The sequence below is a fragment of the Micropterus salmoides genome, unplaced genomic scaffold, assembly GCF_014851395.1.
Source record: "Micropterus salmoides isolate LMB-PRFRI ecotype aquatic unplaced genomic scaffold, ASM1485139v1 Ms_hic_scaffold_1, whole genome shotgun sequence".
Classification (NCBI taxonomy): domain Eukaryota; kingdom Metazoa; phylum Chordata; class Actinopteri; order Centrarchiformes; family Centrarchidae; genus Micropterus; species Micropterus salmoides.
Genome location: NW_024040040.1, coordinates 12,395,948 through 12,413,737, shown reverse-complemented (window position 1 = coordinate 12,413,737; position 17,790 = coordinate 12,395,948). Strand labels below are relative to the sequence as shown.

Genomic DNA, 17,790 nt, shown 5'->3' with positions numbered 1-17,790 from the left:
TGTAAGCAGTTTTAAATCTCAAGCTTACCCAGAGCTGGCAGAATGATGTCGAAGAAACCAATTAGCAGTGATGACAGATGCACAGGCGTTGTTAGAGTTACTCTGTACAGCAGAGCTAAGGTGTGCAGCTTAGCATGTGTTGTATAAGCACTGAGATGTAATCCGGGTGGCAAATTGTTTCTGTTGGCAAAACGATTCCAGAAAAAAATCACATAAATGCTGTTTAGGAGGGCATGTTGAGGATAAGAAGTCCTTTCCAGCCTTGTTTGGAGTTTGGAGGAAATGGTAAATTACTCCCCATGATGTCATTTTAAAAACACCTGTCAACATGCCTGTGTGCAAAGGAGAGTTTATGTGTGTATGAATAATTGTGTAATCTCATGTTGGCTTGACAACACTCACAGCAGACTTCCCTTTCATTGCTCCCTGTGCTATCGCTTTGCCACAGCAAGAAAACACTTTACAAGGCGCTGAAAGGGTCGCTAGGAAATGACCACAATGAGAAATTACACGTTATGTTAGGACCTACAGAGAATGGAGCTGGATACAATTTTTCTTCTGTAGCCCCTTAATGGCAGTGCAACCCTGAATGCAAGCATCAACTAACACCTTCCAACTAAATGAAATAATTTTTCTTGCCATCAGTGGGTTTTGAGTCAAGCAGATATTTAAACCCACTACCAGAAAACTAAATATGCTTTTATATAAAGTTAAGACAGCATGATTTCAACATAAAAGTGGACAGACATATCAGAAACAAAAAATGAGCATTAGGCACAACAATTTGTCATTTTATCCCATGTAGTGTTAGTGGAACATGACCAATTCTCCTTCCATAGGATAACCTTTCAAGGCCCGATGAAAAGACTAGCATGACTTCTCTTGGCTGGTTTGACAACATGATGACAAGGGGGCTGATATTCCTGATCCCAGAAGTCTGTCTCTGACCCCTCCTTGGCTATCACCTTTACACTTCAAGCAGATTGTGAAAGACCACAAACTAATATTGATTTGATTCTCGACATAGTGAGACCAAGACCATGACAACCTAATCTGCCAGAGTTACACTTTTGAAAGACATCCCTCCCACCCAAACCCTGCTTGTTCACCTCTCTTAATGGGTAGCACGGTGGCCCAGTGGCCAGCACTGCTGCCTTGCAGCAGAAGGTTCTGAGTTTAGACCTCGTTCAGCCCAGGTCTTTCTGCACAGAGTTTGCATGTTCTCCCCGCGTTTGAGTGGGTGTCCCCGGGCGCTCCGGCTTCCTCCCACCATGGAAGACATGCACGCTAAAATCCATAATTCTGCCTGTAATCATTTCGTCTTCTTCTACAACAGGAACCACAGGGGGGTTCATAAGACCAAGTTGCTTATCGAGACGAGCCCCCACCCTGAATCTCGACCCCTCGGGTTCCTCGCCGCTCCGGCGACCAAACCCAAAACAACCTCCTCGACCCATTCATCCCTCTTCTCTCGACCCCTTCATCCCTCTTCTCCCGACCCCTTCATCCTCAACCCCTTCATCCCTCAATCCTCGACCCCGTTCATCCCTCTCCCCTCGACCCGTTCATCCCTCTCCCCTCAACCCGTTCATCCCTCTCCCCTCAACCCGTTCATCCCTCTCCCCTCGACCCCTTCATCCCTCTTCTCTCGACCCCGTTCATCCCTCTTCTCTCGACCCCTGTTCATCCCTCTCCCCTCGACCCCTTCATCCCTCAATCCTTGACCCCTTCATCCCTCAATCCTCGACCCTGTTCATCCCTCTCCCCTCGACCCTGTTCATCCCTCTCCCCTCGACCCCTGTTCATCCCTCTTCTCTCGACCCCTGTTCATCCCTCTTCTCTCGACCCCGTTCATCCCTCTTCTCTCAACTCCTCCTTTCATAACTATTCATCATAATAAACCACTATAAAATCTAACATTGGCGTGGTCCTCGTTAATGAATATTCAGATAAGCCCAAGAGTCTCAATAAGCAGCTACAGAACTTTCTTGAAGCTAGTTGGGAGTTTACACGTTAGCCAGTATCTTTCTGTAAGTTAGGTAGTTTCTACCGTCTCTCTGTATGTTAGCTAGTTTCTAACTTCTATCTAGTTTCTATTTTTTATTTTTATGTTGACTCTGGTGACTGCAGGTTAGACACTGACTATGCATAAGTACTTCATACAGCCCCCACATCAAAAAAATATATAAACCTATATGAACCCATATTATTCTTTTAAATATGATTTTCAATGGGGAATGTAAAATTCCAAATGTCTGATACCCATCTTGTCAATCAGTCAATCATCAACTTCAAAATGGATAACATGGGAATGAGGGCTACGCCTACTCCTTGTGTGCATCCAAAATCACTCCCTTGTTCACTCATTAAATAAAATGGCAGCCGGTGAATATGGTCCACTATATAGTTAATAGGGGGTGGTTTTGGACACAGACCTTGTGTCTGATTCTTTGGCATGTTGCTGAGTGTCATGTCTGCTGTCTACCTGCCAAAGGGCTTCCTGCTATTTTACTTGTCACTTGATCAGCACTCAAGCCAGTGGGAGGCAAAATGGCTGAATGTGCCTCATCTTCCTCAAGTGTTTGCTTCAGACAGGAGGGCCGGTTGATGGATGAAAATTACATCCTGTCCCTCCGCCACTAAACAGATCCCCATTCCCAGCATCCATCAGTCTCTTTGTTTATGTAATACTCTTTCTGAAATGGTTCTCAGGTGAACGCGTCCCGCCAGGAAGGCAAGCTCATGGAGGAGTGTGATGTCCTGATTGATATTATTCAACAGAGGAGGCAGATCATTGGCAGCAAGATCAAGGAGGGGAAGGTGAGGTGAACACTCAGAGGGACGAGGAGTATGATAGCGGATACCATTTATTTTCCTTTGCTGTTTTTATACCCACCTTTAACTTCATGTTCTCTCACCCTTTCTTTCTTCTGACAGATTTTTAGCCTGACAAACCGTGAATAAACTACAATTTGTCGCCCATTTTAAAACTACCCATGGGAGCACTTTTCATTTTGTTCTCCCCCACAGACAAGAAAATTTACTTTTGTTTTATTGATGCTTAACGCTAGTTTAGCCACATTTGGTAGCTATAAATTTACATCATTCCTTAATCATTAAAAATTATATTTTCTTCCATCAATGAATAATAATCATCAAGGGGCAAATAATGTCTGCACATCTAATATTCCACAGTCATATGCATTAAAAAAACAAATTAACTCCCTTATTCCTCCAATATAGACAATGTAATGTGCAAATTTGATTCAAATCAGTATCAGGGTGACAGTTTGGATTGCTACAGTTGATTGCTAATGTCATCGCCTTCATTCATCATTACTTCAACACATGCATCCACTGAAAACATGCAGAGCTGCTATCATGACTATCATGACCCCATTTTGTGTCAAATGGAATACTCTACTACTGCCACATGACCTGATCCTTATATCGTGGACAGGCATTTGTTGCCTGAAATGCAAACCCTTCAACACATTCTGAACAGATGGGGAAAACAGTCCGACTGGCAAAAAGCAGATCCCAGAGCATATGGAAGTGCACGTTTATTTGTGCTCTAAACCCGGATGATTTTTTAAAGCTGTATCTAATGAGGCCTGGAACCCACTAGAGATTTATTTTTCATCATGCTTTTAACTTTTAGGATAGCATCACAGAAGATGCAGAAATGGGTACGGACATAATTATTTTTAGGGCAACAGATTTCTAGAAAATTGCTTTGATGGAGTACTAGATCATGATCAATGGCATTTTTTCCTAAACCAACTTTCTGCTGTTAGTTTGCCTGTTTTGCTTACTTCCTTGTCCTTATTTTTTAACGTGATGATGACTTTGCATATTTCAATAGATTTGGACTGAGATTACAGTGTTTGGGGTTCTTTACAAGCCAAACTGCTGATGAAATGTCCTTTAACCTCAATCCAGCCACTGACCTCAATCTGTCTCTTAAAATCTCTGCTCACACTGTAGGGAGAGTGAATAGATCTGAGGGGCAAATGAGGGGAAATGAAATCCCACATTTGCACGCAATAGAAGCACTGACACGCCTAGAAAATGTAGTATTTGCAGGGACATGGTAGAAGCTTAACTGATGTCGATTCAAACATTTTTGTCATGCCTTTTTGTCTGTTTCTTGTTTATTCAACTTTCGTATGGAGCTTAGTTGTGCAATCACACCCATGGTTGGTTTTAGTTGATCTTTAACATACGGAAAGAGTTAAACTTTATATTCACAGTTACAAAAGAAAGAGGGCTTCAAAACAAAACCTCATAGGACAAGAAACAAGTAGAGAGGTCAAAACAGCTTCCAGTAAGTCATGCATGATGGACACATGCATGCCCTTTGCTATAAATTACTGTCCTTGATGTTCATAACAATTAAGAAAACCGGAAGGAAATAGCTGACAATGTGCATCAGTCAACCATCGATTTGACCTTTTCTGGTACGAGAGACTTTGAAATGTTAACATCAATCTTCTTGTAACAATAAAACCCCATATTTTGGGGGTAATTTCTTGTCATCAGCTCTGCTTATGTTCTCATTCCTAATGATCCGCAACATCTTAACCTGGATGAGGGCATTTGTATGCATTCTTGCAGTAGCACCGGGACTTTAAGAGCTCTTTGCATTTTGCATTCTTTTCAGGCACAAAGGCTTCGGAAGCTCGCCCAACAGATCTCCAATTGCAAGCAATGCATCGAGAGGTCCTCAGCCCTCATTACACAGGCCGATCAGACGCTGAAAGAAACCGATCACGCTCGCTTCCTGCAGACTGCCAAGAGCATCAACGAGAGGTCGGTCACAGCCCACACACTAGCCACACATGTTGGAATTATTCAGCATAGCAAACTAAGGTCTAGCTTTAGGGAAAGGGCAAAGAGTGCACTCACAAATGTTTAGAAACAATTTGAGAACTTTGTGTGCTTAGCTTCCCCAACAGCAAAGACAAGTAGAGAGGGAATTCATCTTTTATTTAGCCTCATCTTATTCTACTCCCTGCTTAAGCTTTCTGACTAATTGATTTGGCAATCGAGAACAAAACCACTATCCTGTAGTCCTTCAAACAAAAGTAGTGTTTCAATCAGAATATAATCTGAACAGCCTCAATAACCAGTGGGCTGATTTTATTCTGATTCAGTATTTTTAATTTACAGTTAGGGGGCAGTTTGTTAATATTTTATATCTGTGCTCTTCTATCAGCTCATCTGATCTGGTGCAAAATGCTAAAATTCCTTTGTTCTACATCTTGGATAGCTAATAAATTCTAAAATATAAATATATGTAAAATATATGTTTCTCATTTCTTCTTTTATTTTAAAGATAATATTAAGTATGAAAACCTGTTCAATTTTGATTGGTATTGATCCAGGGTTTCCATGGCAACTGCATCAACCCAAGTGCTGATTCCTGAGATACACCTAACGGACACCTTCGATACTTTTGCCCTGGACTTCGCCCGGGAGAAGAAGTTGCTGGAGAATCTGGATTACCTTACTGGTAAACCTTCATGTTTTTATTAAAGTCTTTCCGTTCAGACGGACATGTATCGATGAACTAAAATCACTTTACCCATTGAACTGTTTCAGCCCACTGTATTAAATTCAGAGGACTTATTTGTAGTCAAAATCAGTAGGCATTTCCATTCACATGCACCATAATCGCTTGATATTCACTTTCCTTGTGGTTAAACTCACAAACTAAATGCCCCCTTTTTTCGCTCTACAGTCTTACCCTCAGTTCCTCACTGACATGAAACCAAACGTTGCCTTTAATTACGAATCTATTTTAGCTGTATATTCAGATTTTGTTATTTAAAAAAAAAAATCTTTTGAAGTCTCTGCTGTCCCCAAGCACTGCGTTTGAAGGAACATGCCCCAGCCTATTAACTCCTAAATTAATTTTCAACATTAATTTCCGATGTCCCATTTGCAGCATCCGATCAAAATGTCACCGCATGAATTATGAGCACGCTGGGGACAAAAACAAGGCATCATGTGTAGTGGATTTGAAGGTCTGTGAAAATGGCTGGCTCGTATTTATTCTCTGCGATGCATGAGGGCTTCGCTGGAGGGCCTTTTCACTAAGTGAATCAGTCTGAATCACTCCACTATGTGTAGCCACTCATGACAGAAGGCTCTGGAGAGAGAGAGAATGACAGACACAGAAAGAGATAGGAAGTGGCTTTAAAATCAATTTAAGCTGTGCCTTTATATCTTTATTTCTTACCTCAGTCCATTCTCTTTCTACTAAAGGCCTCATGGTTTGAACAGAAGAAAAGTTTGTTTTATTTATTTCAACAAAAACAACTATAAACTAATGAAGTGCACATGAAGCAATAAATGAGTGTAAACCAATCTAGCGTCTCCGGTTAGGTAACGACTCACATTTGTTACCTCTAAAAGGATTTGATGTGATATTTACTCTTGCCGCTGTGTTAATGTGACCTGCTTTTTCTCTGAATATTTTATATTTCTCTCCCGCATTGCTTTCAATGCTCAACATACCACTCTAGTGGAAAGAACATCTTCAATCCTGTGTGTAATGAAGCCTTTACACTCCTAAAATGAACCAAATGAGCACGCAGGGGGTTAATTGGGGCTGTTCTTTGTTGTAACAACAGGCAGGCTTTGAGTGTGTTATCATTTTGGAAAATTACTAATGTAATTTGCAACTATATTCAATTGGAATATAGTATTAGAGCTAGAAATCTTGTTGACATTTGTTTTGTTTTTTCATTCTACAGCTCCAAGTGCTCCTAACATAAGGGAGGAGTTGTGCACAGCTTCTTACGATACTATCGCCGTCCACTGGACATCTGATGATGAATTCACAGTGGTGTCCTATGAGCTCCAGTACGCCATCTTCACTGGACAGTCTAACATTGCCAGTAAGTTATGTGTGGCTGCAAAAAAAGCTTGAATCAGATAAGAAATATTTTTGGAAACTGTATTATGAACCTTATAAAATCGTAGCTACGGCCCTGGTCATTGTCACACATCCTGCATGCAAACATTTGCAATGGATTTGTTATGCACACTTACATTCAAAGTGCTCTACTGGTGGCTGCTAGCACCCCTACGGCAGCTGGGAGTAGAAGTGCTTACCTAAAAGCTGAGATAGCGGTACGGTAGAAGTGGAACCTCCTAAAGTGAAGCCTCTAGCCTTTATGCTACTATCACCCACAGATGTTGTCACACATCAAATGACTGTAGCTTGTGAAGGATGGAAGGGGAATAAGATTGTATGATAGTGCAGCACAGAATTCACATTTTGTGTGGAGCACTCAGTAAAAGACTTCAGTGGCTCTATACATGCAAGACATTTAGATTTAAGCAGCGCTGAAGGAGTGAGATGTCGTAGTAAGAGATATGACAGCTGTAAAATGAATCAGCATCCCAGACGCACAATTAGTGACACCAAGTCTTGTTGAACAACAACAGACATACAGTATAAACCGACATACACACTAACTCCCACACAAGACCCTGAAAATCCTGAGCACACTCGAGTGAACAACAACTACAAGGAAGAAAATGGGGTCAGGGCATCTGAGCTCCTCTGCTCCCTTTCAATCAAATTGCCTTTGCTCTGTCTGTTTTCATCTCTTCTATTTTGAAGTCTTTTTTTCCAGTTTCAAACTGCCTTCCTTTCCTCCTTTTCATCCTTCCTTTCTCTTTCCTTCTGCTTCAACTCTGTATGCGCAGCGATTCCTTAGCTTCTATTTCGTTCTTCCCATCTTCTCGAGGTTGCACCTTTGTTACTTTACAGTTTAAAGCAGGTTGGGAACCGACAGCCATTAAACTAATGTGACATTTATTTCCCTCTTTCTTTCCCCTTTTGCTTTCACATCCCTGTCTCCGTCTGTTCACTAAGATGCTGTGATTTTTCTCACCTCCTGTTTTCACATCCGATAATGTCAGAGGTGTTGCTGTTGGCATCAAAGCCACATGCCAGAAAATTCCCCCTGGAGCAATTCAGTTGAGTCACTGTGCAAGAAGTGGAAGTTGTTTAATGTTAATTTAATAAAATACCAAAACAACATCCTTAACTCCAATGCGTAATAGTTCAGTACAGCCTTCTGATTTGGATTTCCTGTGGGAAATGTGTCTTAACATGATAGTGACAGAACTTTCTCTCTTTCCTATCTGTTATTTCCGTTTGATATGCACAGGACTACAAGCTTTATCGAATAAATGTGTTTGATTGTAGTAAATGTATTTGCTTTGAGTCTGAAAGTGTATAACAGCTGGAATGGAGGCATTTGTTCCAAAAGTAGTTGTAGTAACACTTGACTTGACCTATACAATGTTACGCTCTAAACATAATGTCCTCATTTATGTTGTGGTTGGTTAGAACAAAAATAAAAATTGGATTTTAATATTTTCTTGGGTTATCTAAAGTTATAATTAGTCTCTTCCTCTTCTTCTCTAAGATTTTATTACGTTAATGAATGCATTGTAATTGCCTCTGTATATAGATCCACTTTTCTCGCTGGAGATTCAAATTGTGCAACTACAAACAAAGGATTTACATGAAAGGATGCAGGTGTGGACTGAACATGATACTTTAAATGTATCTCCGTTTTGCTATTTTTCTGTACATTTACTGTTAATATTTAGTTTAACCACACCAAATGACATAATTTCCGTTGTTTTTTCTTCATCATCATAATGAAGCTTATGAGAAATGCTGATACCAAGATGTCTAGCTGTAGCTATCTCACCAGCTAGCTTTCACTTGATATAGCACTCTTGTTTTACCTGTAGCTTGCTGTCTCCCTATGGCAAAAACAAAAGTGTGCAAGCGAGTTTGCAGTTTGGTTATTAGCTGTTTTGTAGTTACTGCAGATTTTACACACTGTTTTCACAGAAGTGATACGCTTCTATGCATAATCATTTTCATATGGTAAAACAAATGTCAGGCTGTCTTTTGATTTTGTACAGCAGAAAAGTAGGAACTAGCACACATTCCATGTAATGTGCAAGACACCATGACTTCAGTATAAGCATGTTGGACAACACTGCTGACTGTTTTCCTTACGTTTCCTCTCAGCCCATAATTTGTTTGGCTGCACTGTAAACAAGTTGCTCTTCTTCTGTTGCATTTCTGATGGAGTAGAGCCCCTCCAGGTGTGTTTGCTGCCCCCTGTGGTCAGTACACATCCTGTTACCACCAGCGACCACATGTGTTGCCAAATCAACCAGGGCTTCTCTCTATTCATTTTCTCTTTGGGTTGGTAATCGGTCAAAGTGGCAGGTCAACAGGATAATTTGGAATACTGAACATGGTGATAGTACTTTATATGACATTGCAACATTAAAAAGTGAACTGAGGGTGCTCATAAGATTGTTTTCACTTGTGGGTGGCCAACAAAGAGCAACAGTATAGTGGTAACTTCCTACGTAAATTCTTCAGGCCAACAAAGCTGTGACACAGAGGGGAAATATACACACTTGCCTTAGGAGGTGGTGCTGCAGCAGTGAAGCACCATTGAATAAAAAAAACACCAAAGACACACACCAAGAAGAGAGAGCATAGTGCAACTAGGAAGCCAACGAGGTGTGAATGGTTTCCTCTTGTGCCTTTTCACACCCTCTCACCTGTTCCCACTGCCACAGGCTCACACACAACCAATCATTTAGTACACTATCCTTTCACACAGCTGTACATCTCTCCTCTCCAGGAAACTTTGAAGTAAATAGTTTTTCTCCTGTTAGGGTGTTGTTTTTCTTGTGCTGCAAGTGCCTGCAGTCATCATTAAATATAGTCCCCCCATATTTCATATTCTTCTCAGGCTTTGCACTTTAAATAAAGTACATCAAATGTGTTGTAACTGCTGAAATGCATTTTTTAGGAACCTTAAACAACTGAACACATGAATCATATCTCATTGAATTAACTGGCTGTATAATGGATCATTCCCTCCTTCTCATCTCTGCCTTTGTCTCCTTATCTTGCCCTCCTTTCCCTCTCCTCCCAGGTCTGTGTAACTCATTGGAGAGCTGGATGATTGTTCCCAACATCAAGCAAAACCACTACACGGTGCACGGTCTGCAGAGTGGCACCAAGTATATCTTTGTTGTCAAGGCCATTAACCAAGCGGGAAGCAGGAGCAGTGAACCAGGGACTCTGAAGACCAACAGTAAGCACAAGACTGAAAGAACACTCTATATAGGATTGATACAGAAATAGCTTTATTATTTTCACTTGCTGTGATTTTTTCTTTCTAATATGATATTCAGTTAACTGAAAATAAATGAGCTGTACTGTAAAGAATGTTCCCTCTGTTTATTCATTCCCTCCTTCTCCTCTGAAAGGCCAGCCATTCAAGCTGGACCCCAAATCTGCCCACAAGAAGCTGAAGGTGTCCCACGATAACTTGACAGTGGAGCGTGATGAAACTACGTCCAAGAAAGGCCACAGTCAGGAGCGTTTCACCAGCCAGAGTAGCTACGGCGTGGTGGGGAACGTATACATTGACAGCGGTCGTCACTACTGGGAGGCTTTAATTGGAGGGAGCACATGGTGAGTTATACCAATCTACACATTTCTAGTTGTAATTTTGGGAGTCTGTTTGGGGGAAAAGGTTCAAGATTTGTCATTTTCACATAACAGAATCTTCCACCCCCCCACCCCCCAGGTACGCTGTGGGTATAGCCTACAAATCAGCCCCCAAGCACGAGTGGATCGGCAAGAACTCGGCCTCCTGGGTGCTCTGCCGCTGCAACAACTCCTGGGTGGTTCGCCACAACAGCAAAGAGCTGGCCATCGAGCCCTCGCCCCACCTGCGACGCGTCGGGGTCCTGTTGGACTACGATGCCGGTTGTGTGACCTTCTACGACGCTGTGGGCTCCCAGCACCTGCACACATTTCACGTCTCCTTCGTCCAGCCCGTGTGTCCTGTATTCAACGTGTGGAATAAGTGTCTGACCATTCTCACTGGTCTACCCATCCCTGACCATCTAGAGGGACTGGAACCCCAAGACTGAAAACTACAGACAGACAACATAAATTAGCATAAACTGGCCTGGTCGGATCTTTTCTTCTTTTCCCATTTGGCTTTTCTTTGGCACATGCAATCACAGACCGCCTGTTGTGGTAAAATTGAGCATGTAAGTAGCCCGATGACATCACTTTCTCAATCCAAATAATTGAAACACTCGCTACCATTTGTGCAAAATAACCTTGTGCAGCTTTAATATGCAAAGAAAAAGGAAAATATGCCTGGGGTGTTACTTTATCAAGCTTCTCAAAAGTGATTTCAGTTGTTTGCTGTGATTTCTAAAAGCAAATGTGATGCTGGTTCATGTCGTCTTTGCTTCATGAAAACCTATTCTAGACGGAGACAGTAAGCTGGAGTCGGTTCAGAAGAAACCAGGACAAATGGATAGAGTTGAGCCAGAAATTTCTATTCTAAGGCACTTTGGGCCACGATGGGTCTATTTGTACCATGGCAACTAGGAAACAAGCCACGAATCAATTTCTAATTTTCACCTTATCAGATATAGCACTTTGAAATTCCCTGAAAGGACACACATATACACTTACACTGCATATACGTACACAAAAACATGCGCAAACACACACAAATACCACCCCAACTATTATCAGTCAGGGATGCTGGAAAGAGCAGAATAACATGTATATTTTGTAAATTCACCCCATTCACCCCCCCCCCCCCCCATTCCCTTGTTCATAAAAAGGAACCAAAGTAGCCATTGCTGTCTGTTCAGATATCTTTATACAAATACAAATACAAATTTTACATAAGTTAATAGATACTGAATTATTTTTAAAAAGTGACAAGAGAGGTAATAGCATTACGTTAATATTAAATGCAAGATTCCGTAAAATGTAGACCTTGTTTTTGCACATTGTTCATACTTAATGGTTTTGTAGCCTAAAAATTTTAATCACTTTGGTGCAGTTAACATGCTTACATATTGGGAAAGTGCTGTGTTCTATTTGACTCACTGTGTTCATTTCCTTTTTTTTTTTGGCAGCCAGAAAAGTCCTGCCATTATGATTTTATGCGATACATGATATGTGAGTTATGTTACAATCGTAGCCCCGGGTTATTACTGGTAAAATACACATTTGGGTTCCATTTTTTTCTCACGCTTTTATAAAACATGCATATAGCTGTTGAGTGAGACAGATTTGTGCTGGTTGCCAATATCCCGGGATCTTTTCAAAATATTAAAGGTTGAATTAATCTCCATTAAAAACCACACATCTCTCAGACTTGTTGCACATTGATGATGTCAGTATGGCAGTTAACTCTTTACTTTACTCATTTGCTGAATCTTGTTTTGGATTTTCCCTAATTCCTCGCTATTTAACGTGACAAAATGATCAAGACCCTTATAACAAAACCTCCCAAATGGGTATTGTCAATTCTGTATCCTAAAATTCAGTTTTGTTCTATATGTAATAATGTTTAACAGTGACAAAAATGGCGCTCCTCAGTGTAAATACAAAAAAAGTTGTATTTCTGTTGCTTTGTTTCAATAACTGGTACACTTAAAAGTATGAAAACAAATAACGATCTGTTCTCTAATTTCCGTGTTTCCTTGGCAATTAATTGACCTGTATGTTTTCATTGTTACTGATATGAATATGTAGTGCTTAATTTAATGTTTCCATTTGAACCTTATGACCATGGTGTTATATGTTCTGTATCTGTGGACATTTTTATGGATGGAACAGGATATGAGTGCTTGCATCACTGTCGTCTAAGAATGTCTGTGAGAAGGTCAAAAATAAACGCTGTTCCTTTTCACATTAAAGTGTGCTCTTGTTTTTTGTTGTTGTTGTCCAGGGAAGCAACACAGCAGTGTGAGAACGTCAAGAGCCGATCTCATAAAGCAGGGTAGGGTGAAATGCCAGGAGCCATTTCTTTCTTTTTTTCAAACAAAGATCACATTTGGAGGAAACTCAAATGCAGTCTCAAAATTTAATAAGTTTAGACTGTAGCATTTTGGTCTGTGTGTTCAGATGAATGCTGATGCTGTCCTGTATCTGCTGGATATGTACATAGGCCACTGTTTGCTAAGTGAATTGAGATATCAACTTTGTAAAGGGGATGATATGTCTAAGTGTTTACAGCTAGTTTCCGATGCCCCAAAGTATCAAAAAATGTTGTTACTGCAGGTTTAAGCAAATATAGCACAAAAAAGGGAACTACCATGAGAACAGATGCTGCACAGGGCATCAAACTCACCAGCATCTGCACTTTTTCTTCCACATGCTGAATCATCTAGGCAGATCCTTATGTCAAACTCTAAGTTTAGACCTCAACTTGAGTTCACTCGGGTTTATGAATTTCCTGTCAAAGAGGAAGTTGTTGTGTTTATCACTGGAACTTCCCGCGGAGGTCAGGGGCGATTTTCCTGGAGCAATTGTTCTTAGACGCCATGTCTCATTGGGTTATCGCCGCTGAACTGCTAGCATTAGCTGAAGCTCTGTGTGTGTCGTTCACACGGTTCAGTGGTGTGAGCGGGCGAAATGAGTTTACCCAGCGCTCCACTGAGCAAACAATAAAAGGGACACAAAGACAATTTACAGGTCACCATCCGTAAATAATAGAGGTGTCCGCTTGTTTGTCTGTAATTCAACCTGTAATACAGAAGATACGGTGAAGATAGCATGAAAAGATTGTTGTCTAAACGCTACTGACTTGCTGAAGTATGTGATACACAATATGCAGAAACTTTTGGCATATATGCTGCTTAAATTTCTGCTTAGTGTTAAATCGTATGTAGGAATCCAAACTTAGAAAAAAAAAAACAATGCGAAAGAAATCAGGGTTTTACTGACTTCATTAGTAGAATGTGTCATCAAAACCAGTTCCACAGTGTTATGTCCATGATACAATTATACTCATTGCATATTAAATGTATAGAATTATGAGTCACACTATGAGGCCATCTGTGCTTCTCTGAAAGGACTAAGCCATGCATGAATCGTGTCGTTTCTTGAGATTTGGATGTTTGTCAAGAGCAATTATCTTCTGAAGACTCGCTACTTTCCATACACAGTATCATGCTCTGCTCTTAAGTGACGTGTTTACTTGTTCCTTACATGACGTGAAGGAATTAAATCATCGTTGGCCCACGGCTCTGCTCTTAAGTGACATCTCCCCTTGTTGCCCAAATGACGTGAAAGAGTGAATCCATTGTCGGCCTACAGCAGTGGATGTATGCCTTGACATTTTCTGACATCTTTGTCAAAGACTTGCATTTACGTAACAAAAAATAAAAATTTCTTGGCCCAAAATTCTGACCTTTTTCCTCCAAGTTAACACAATTTGAGGCAAGTCCGGCAGTTAAATGTGCTTACTGACCCTCTTGTGTTCTCATACAAGACTTTGTGCGACATTTCAAACAATCGATACAGTAACTTAATGTGTCTAGGGATTCTGCAGTTCGGCTGAAATGCACTGCAAAGGTTGAGGACCAACTTTTTTTATTAACCTATATCAAGGCAAGTATTTGCTGAGCTTGTGTGTTGTTTTTTCTACACAACCTTGGTTCACAGAAATTGATGTACCACTGTTTTCACACTTGTGTGAAGGTGTGAAGGTCCAGCAGTTTAAATAGCTCATGCCTTTTTTTCCCCCCTCAAGGGCACCTTGAATATACTTTAGCGAGAAGCAGAACTGTTATTCAATTTTTCCCCATGGGCCTTGGAATCTGAACCACTGGCCTCCCTTCATAAGACCACTGTACTCTCTTGTAGGCAAAGACTGTCCCACTTTTTTACATACCAGGACAGAGCTGGTTCAGTGTGTTGCTGTTTGTGCTTCCACCACAACTGCACTTGTATGGGCAGTCTTGAGGCTCTGAATTCCCCGGAGGGTTTTTACGGCCAAGCCACAGCACAGAGATAGAGACAAGATTTCATGACACAGCCTCTGTGCTCCACTTGGCATCCTTGCACGTGTGATTGTGTGTGTGTGTGTGTGTGTGTGTGTGTGTGGTTGTGTGTGTATGTGGTAAGCGAACTCGGGCATGTATCAGTAACTACTTGTTGGCAGCATTTTTGAGACATGAGAAGAAGAGCAACAATAGGAACTCTCTCAGAGGTGGCTCTGGAAAATAGGAAAGATTTTGGTACAGAAGCACAGTAAGACAAAATAGAGCTAGGTCTGACTATTGCCTTTGGTCTAACCCGTCCTTGTTGATGTATAGAAATGCTGCACATGTGCTTTCAAAACACCAGTTTTGTAGGAAGTTCTGATCAGCCATTATACACCACATCCAAGCCAGCCATTTGGTAAAGAACTAACAGGAAATATGATTATGTGGTGCTAACATAAGATTTTTCATTATTACGCATATTTTTTCACATTTCACACTCCATGCTGTCTTGTAGCATAGGAAATCAATCCTCTAAATGTCCAGCAGATGTCACTGTTAGGATTCAGGAAAATAAGGACACAAGCACCCCACAGAAATGTCACTGGATTATGGATGGTAATTGGCAACAGAATGGCTACTGAACTTTTTCTACATAGTGTGTGTGTGTGTGTGTGTGTGTGTGTGTGTGTGTGTGTGTGTGTGTGAAAGAGGTATTTCCAAGAAGACAAATCATTTGATTGTTATCCATGGTAATGTATAAGAAATCCATGTGTATTAAATTCGTGTAGTTCAATATTGCTGAGGCCTCTGGTCTAGCTTCGGAAAACAAAAAATGATCATGACCGTTTATCACATGTCATATCTCATCTCCTCATAGCAACTTATTCAAAACTTTATTACACTTAAATGAGAAAATCTATGAATGAAACCTGGGCAGTTCTTGTACGCAAGTGTCAGTAACTCATTTGGATCTCCATCAAGCATTCTTCTCTGTCACTATCTATTAAATCCTCAATTTGGAAGGTTCCTAGGGAGACAGTTTTTCACAAGCCATTGCACTGATAGAGACCATAGTTGTGTCTATTTTAGGGTATGGGCAGAGAAAATGTGCTTATAAGGCTGCAGTCATAATGTTCCTTGAGTGTTTTAAAAAAGATCAATATGCAATCAGATGCTTGCATCACTTTTTTTATTCTTAAAGGGGGTTCAGTTGTTAGACAGAATGTGTTTCTGATCTCCACCTGCACTTGTTTCCTAATCATCTGTAATATTAGGAACACAGAATGATTGTCTGGTAAAAATTGCAATGTGCAATTGCATGTGGTGGGGTCGTAGCTATCATAATAGCTGCCTCAGAACAAAGGGGCTTCAAAAAGGTAAAAGTGATAGCCTGACAAGTGAAGTGAAGAACTCCTTCACACTAGGGTCTAGCAAAGAGGAACTGCATCATTCCACCCAATCAGAATCATCATCATACCGTAGGTCTAACTTAGAGGTGAATCATTTAAATTCAAACTAGTGGGGTTTTATGCACTTGGCTGAGCTGTACTGTATGCGTCACAATTTAGACAATTGTAGTGTTCCACTCATCCATCTTATTATCATTTGTATTTTTGAGCTGTATGAAAGGAGGATCCTGAAGCAGCAGAATTTTCTTAAACTCCCACAAACAAACACTAACCGTTCCATGGCCAATGTCAGCAAACATAATGCCCTACTGAGGTGTCCTTGAGCAAGACTGAATTCACACCACCTCCAGAGATGCCATTTTGTGGTTTGGGCCCTTAATCCTGAGGGGATCATTTCACTATCACAGTATTATTAAATATTACATACTAAATAGCCACTACTAGCAAAATCTCACATCCACTCTGACAAATAATTACTGTGTGCGTGTAAAATTGACATTTTTATGTGAAAGTTATTAGCTATTGTGGCTAACAGGTTTCAGGTTAAACATTAGCAGAGAGGTGGAGAGAGCAGCTGCAGGGCTCTCCCTGGGCTCTGATTTTGAATAGAAGGCAGTCTGGTCTTCTGGTTGCTGTAGGGAAGAAATTTGCCACTGAAGGCGGTCCATCTCCTATGCTATGCTGTTCCACCTTCTGGTCATGCGTCTTGATGACCACCATTGCTGCTAAGTTTGCTGCCAGCAAGAATCCAGGAACTTGGCTGACATCCGTGAAGGCGAGTTTGCCGGTGCTGGCGCTTCAGGGCTTGGTCTGGATGTAGAATGGCCCTCTTCACTTGGCGTAAGTACATCTGGGAGCATGCTGCTAGGCTTTTGGCTGCTGGCTGGGCCTCACTTGAGTATCCACAAGGGCCCAAAGGATGTCTGGCCAGTCACACCTACCGCTGACCTCTGGAAAATCCTCCAAGAAGGTTCAGAGCTTGTTGCCTTGCTTTATTCTCAAGATGTTGAATTTAGACAGCTAAAAAAAAAGTAGCCCACTTCTTTATCCTGCAATTAGCCCTCTCACAGTCTATGCTAATTGCAGGCTAGCTGTTGGGGAATTTGGAGATAGCACGTAATTCATTATTGCCTGCTCATTTCTGTCTGGCACCACGAAGCCTTGTTGCTTATCAGTGCAATTCTTCTAACAACAAATACGTATTTCCCTTTCAGGTAAGAGGCTCATAACTTAATAGCAACACTAGCTTCTTGAAAAAAACAACAACTGTAGCTTACTCATTACTCCCACACTAGCTTTGGTCTCATTCCCAAGCTCACCATCCCCTGACAGGAGAGCAGACAGATACGGGGTTGTTAATGAGAATCAGGTCCAGCGCAGCTTCTTATCAGGACTCCCCTTACCTCTCACTACCTTCCAAATAACACTCAACCTTACCCCTTCTTGCCAAAAGCAATTCTAATAGCATTTTTGGAATTACACTCCTCATTTCTACTTTCAT

At 41.1% G+C, this 17,790-nt stretch overlaps 1 protein-coding gene across 2 annotated transcripts in view; it reads left to right on the top strand.

The window, feature by feature from the left end:
* Positions 1-12,807, top strand: part of LOC119902217 (E3 ubiquitin-protein ligase Midline-1-like) — a 63,050-nt gene extending 50,243 nt beyond the window's left edge. For both annotated transcript variants that reach the window (XM_038718260.1, XM_038718251.1), the window contains exons 4-10: positions 2,713-2,820; positions 4,664-4,812; positions 5,388-5,515; positions 6,762-6,905; positions 9,999-10,160; positions 10,336-10,543; positions 10,659-12,807. In XM_038718260.1, the coding sequence (XP_038574188.1) occupies positions 2,713-2,820; positions 4,664-4,812; positions 5,388-5,515; positions 6,762-6,905; positions 9,999-10,160; positions 10,336-10,543; positions 10,659-11,007 (1,248 nt within the window). In that variant the 3' untranslated portion in view covers positions 11,008-12,807. The remainder of the gene's footprint in view (positions 1-2,712; positions 2,821-4,663; positions 4,813-5,387; positions 5,516-6,761; positions 6,906-9,998; positions 10,161-10,335; positions 10,544-10,658) is intronic.
* The last annotated feature ends 4,983 nt before the right edge of the window (positions 12,808-17,790 follow it).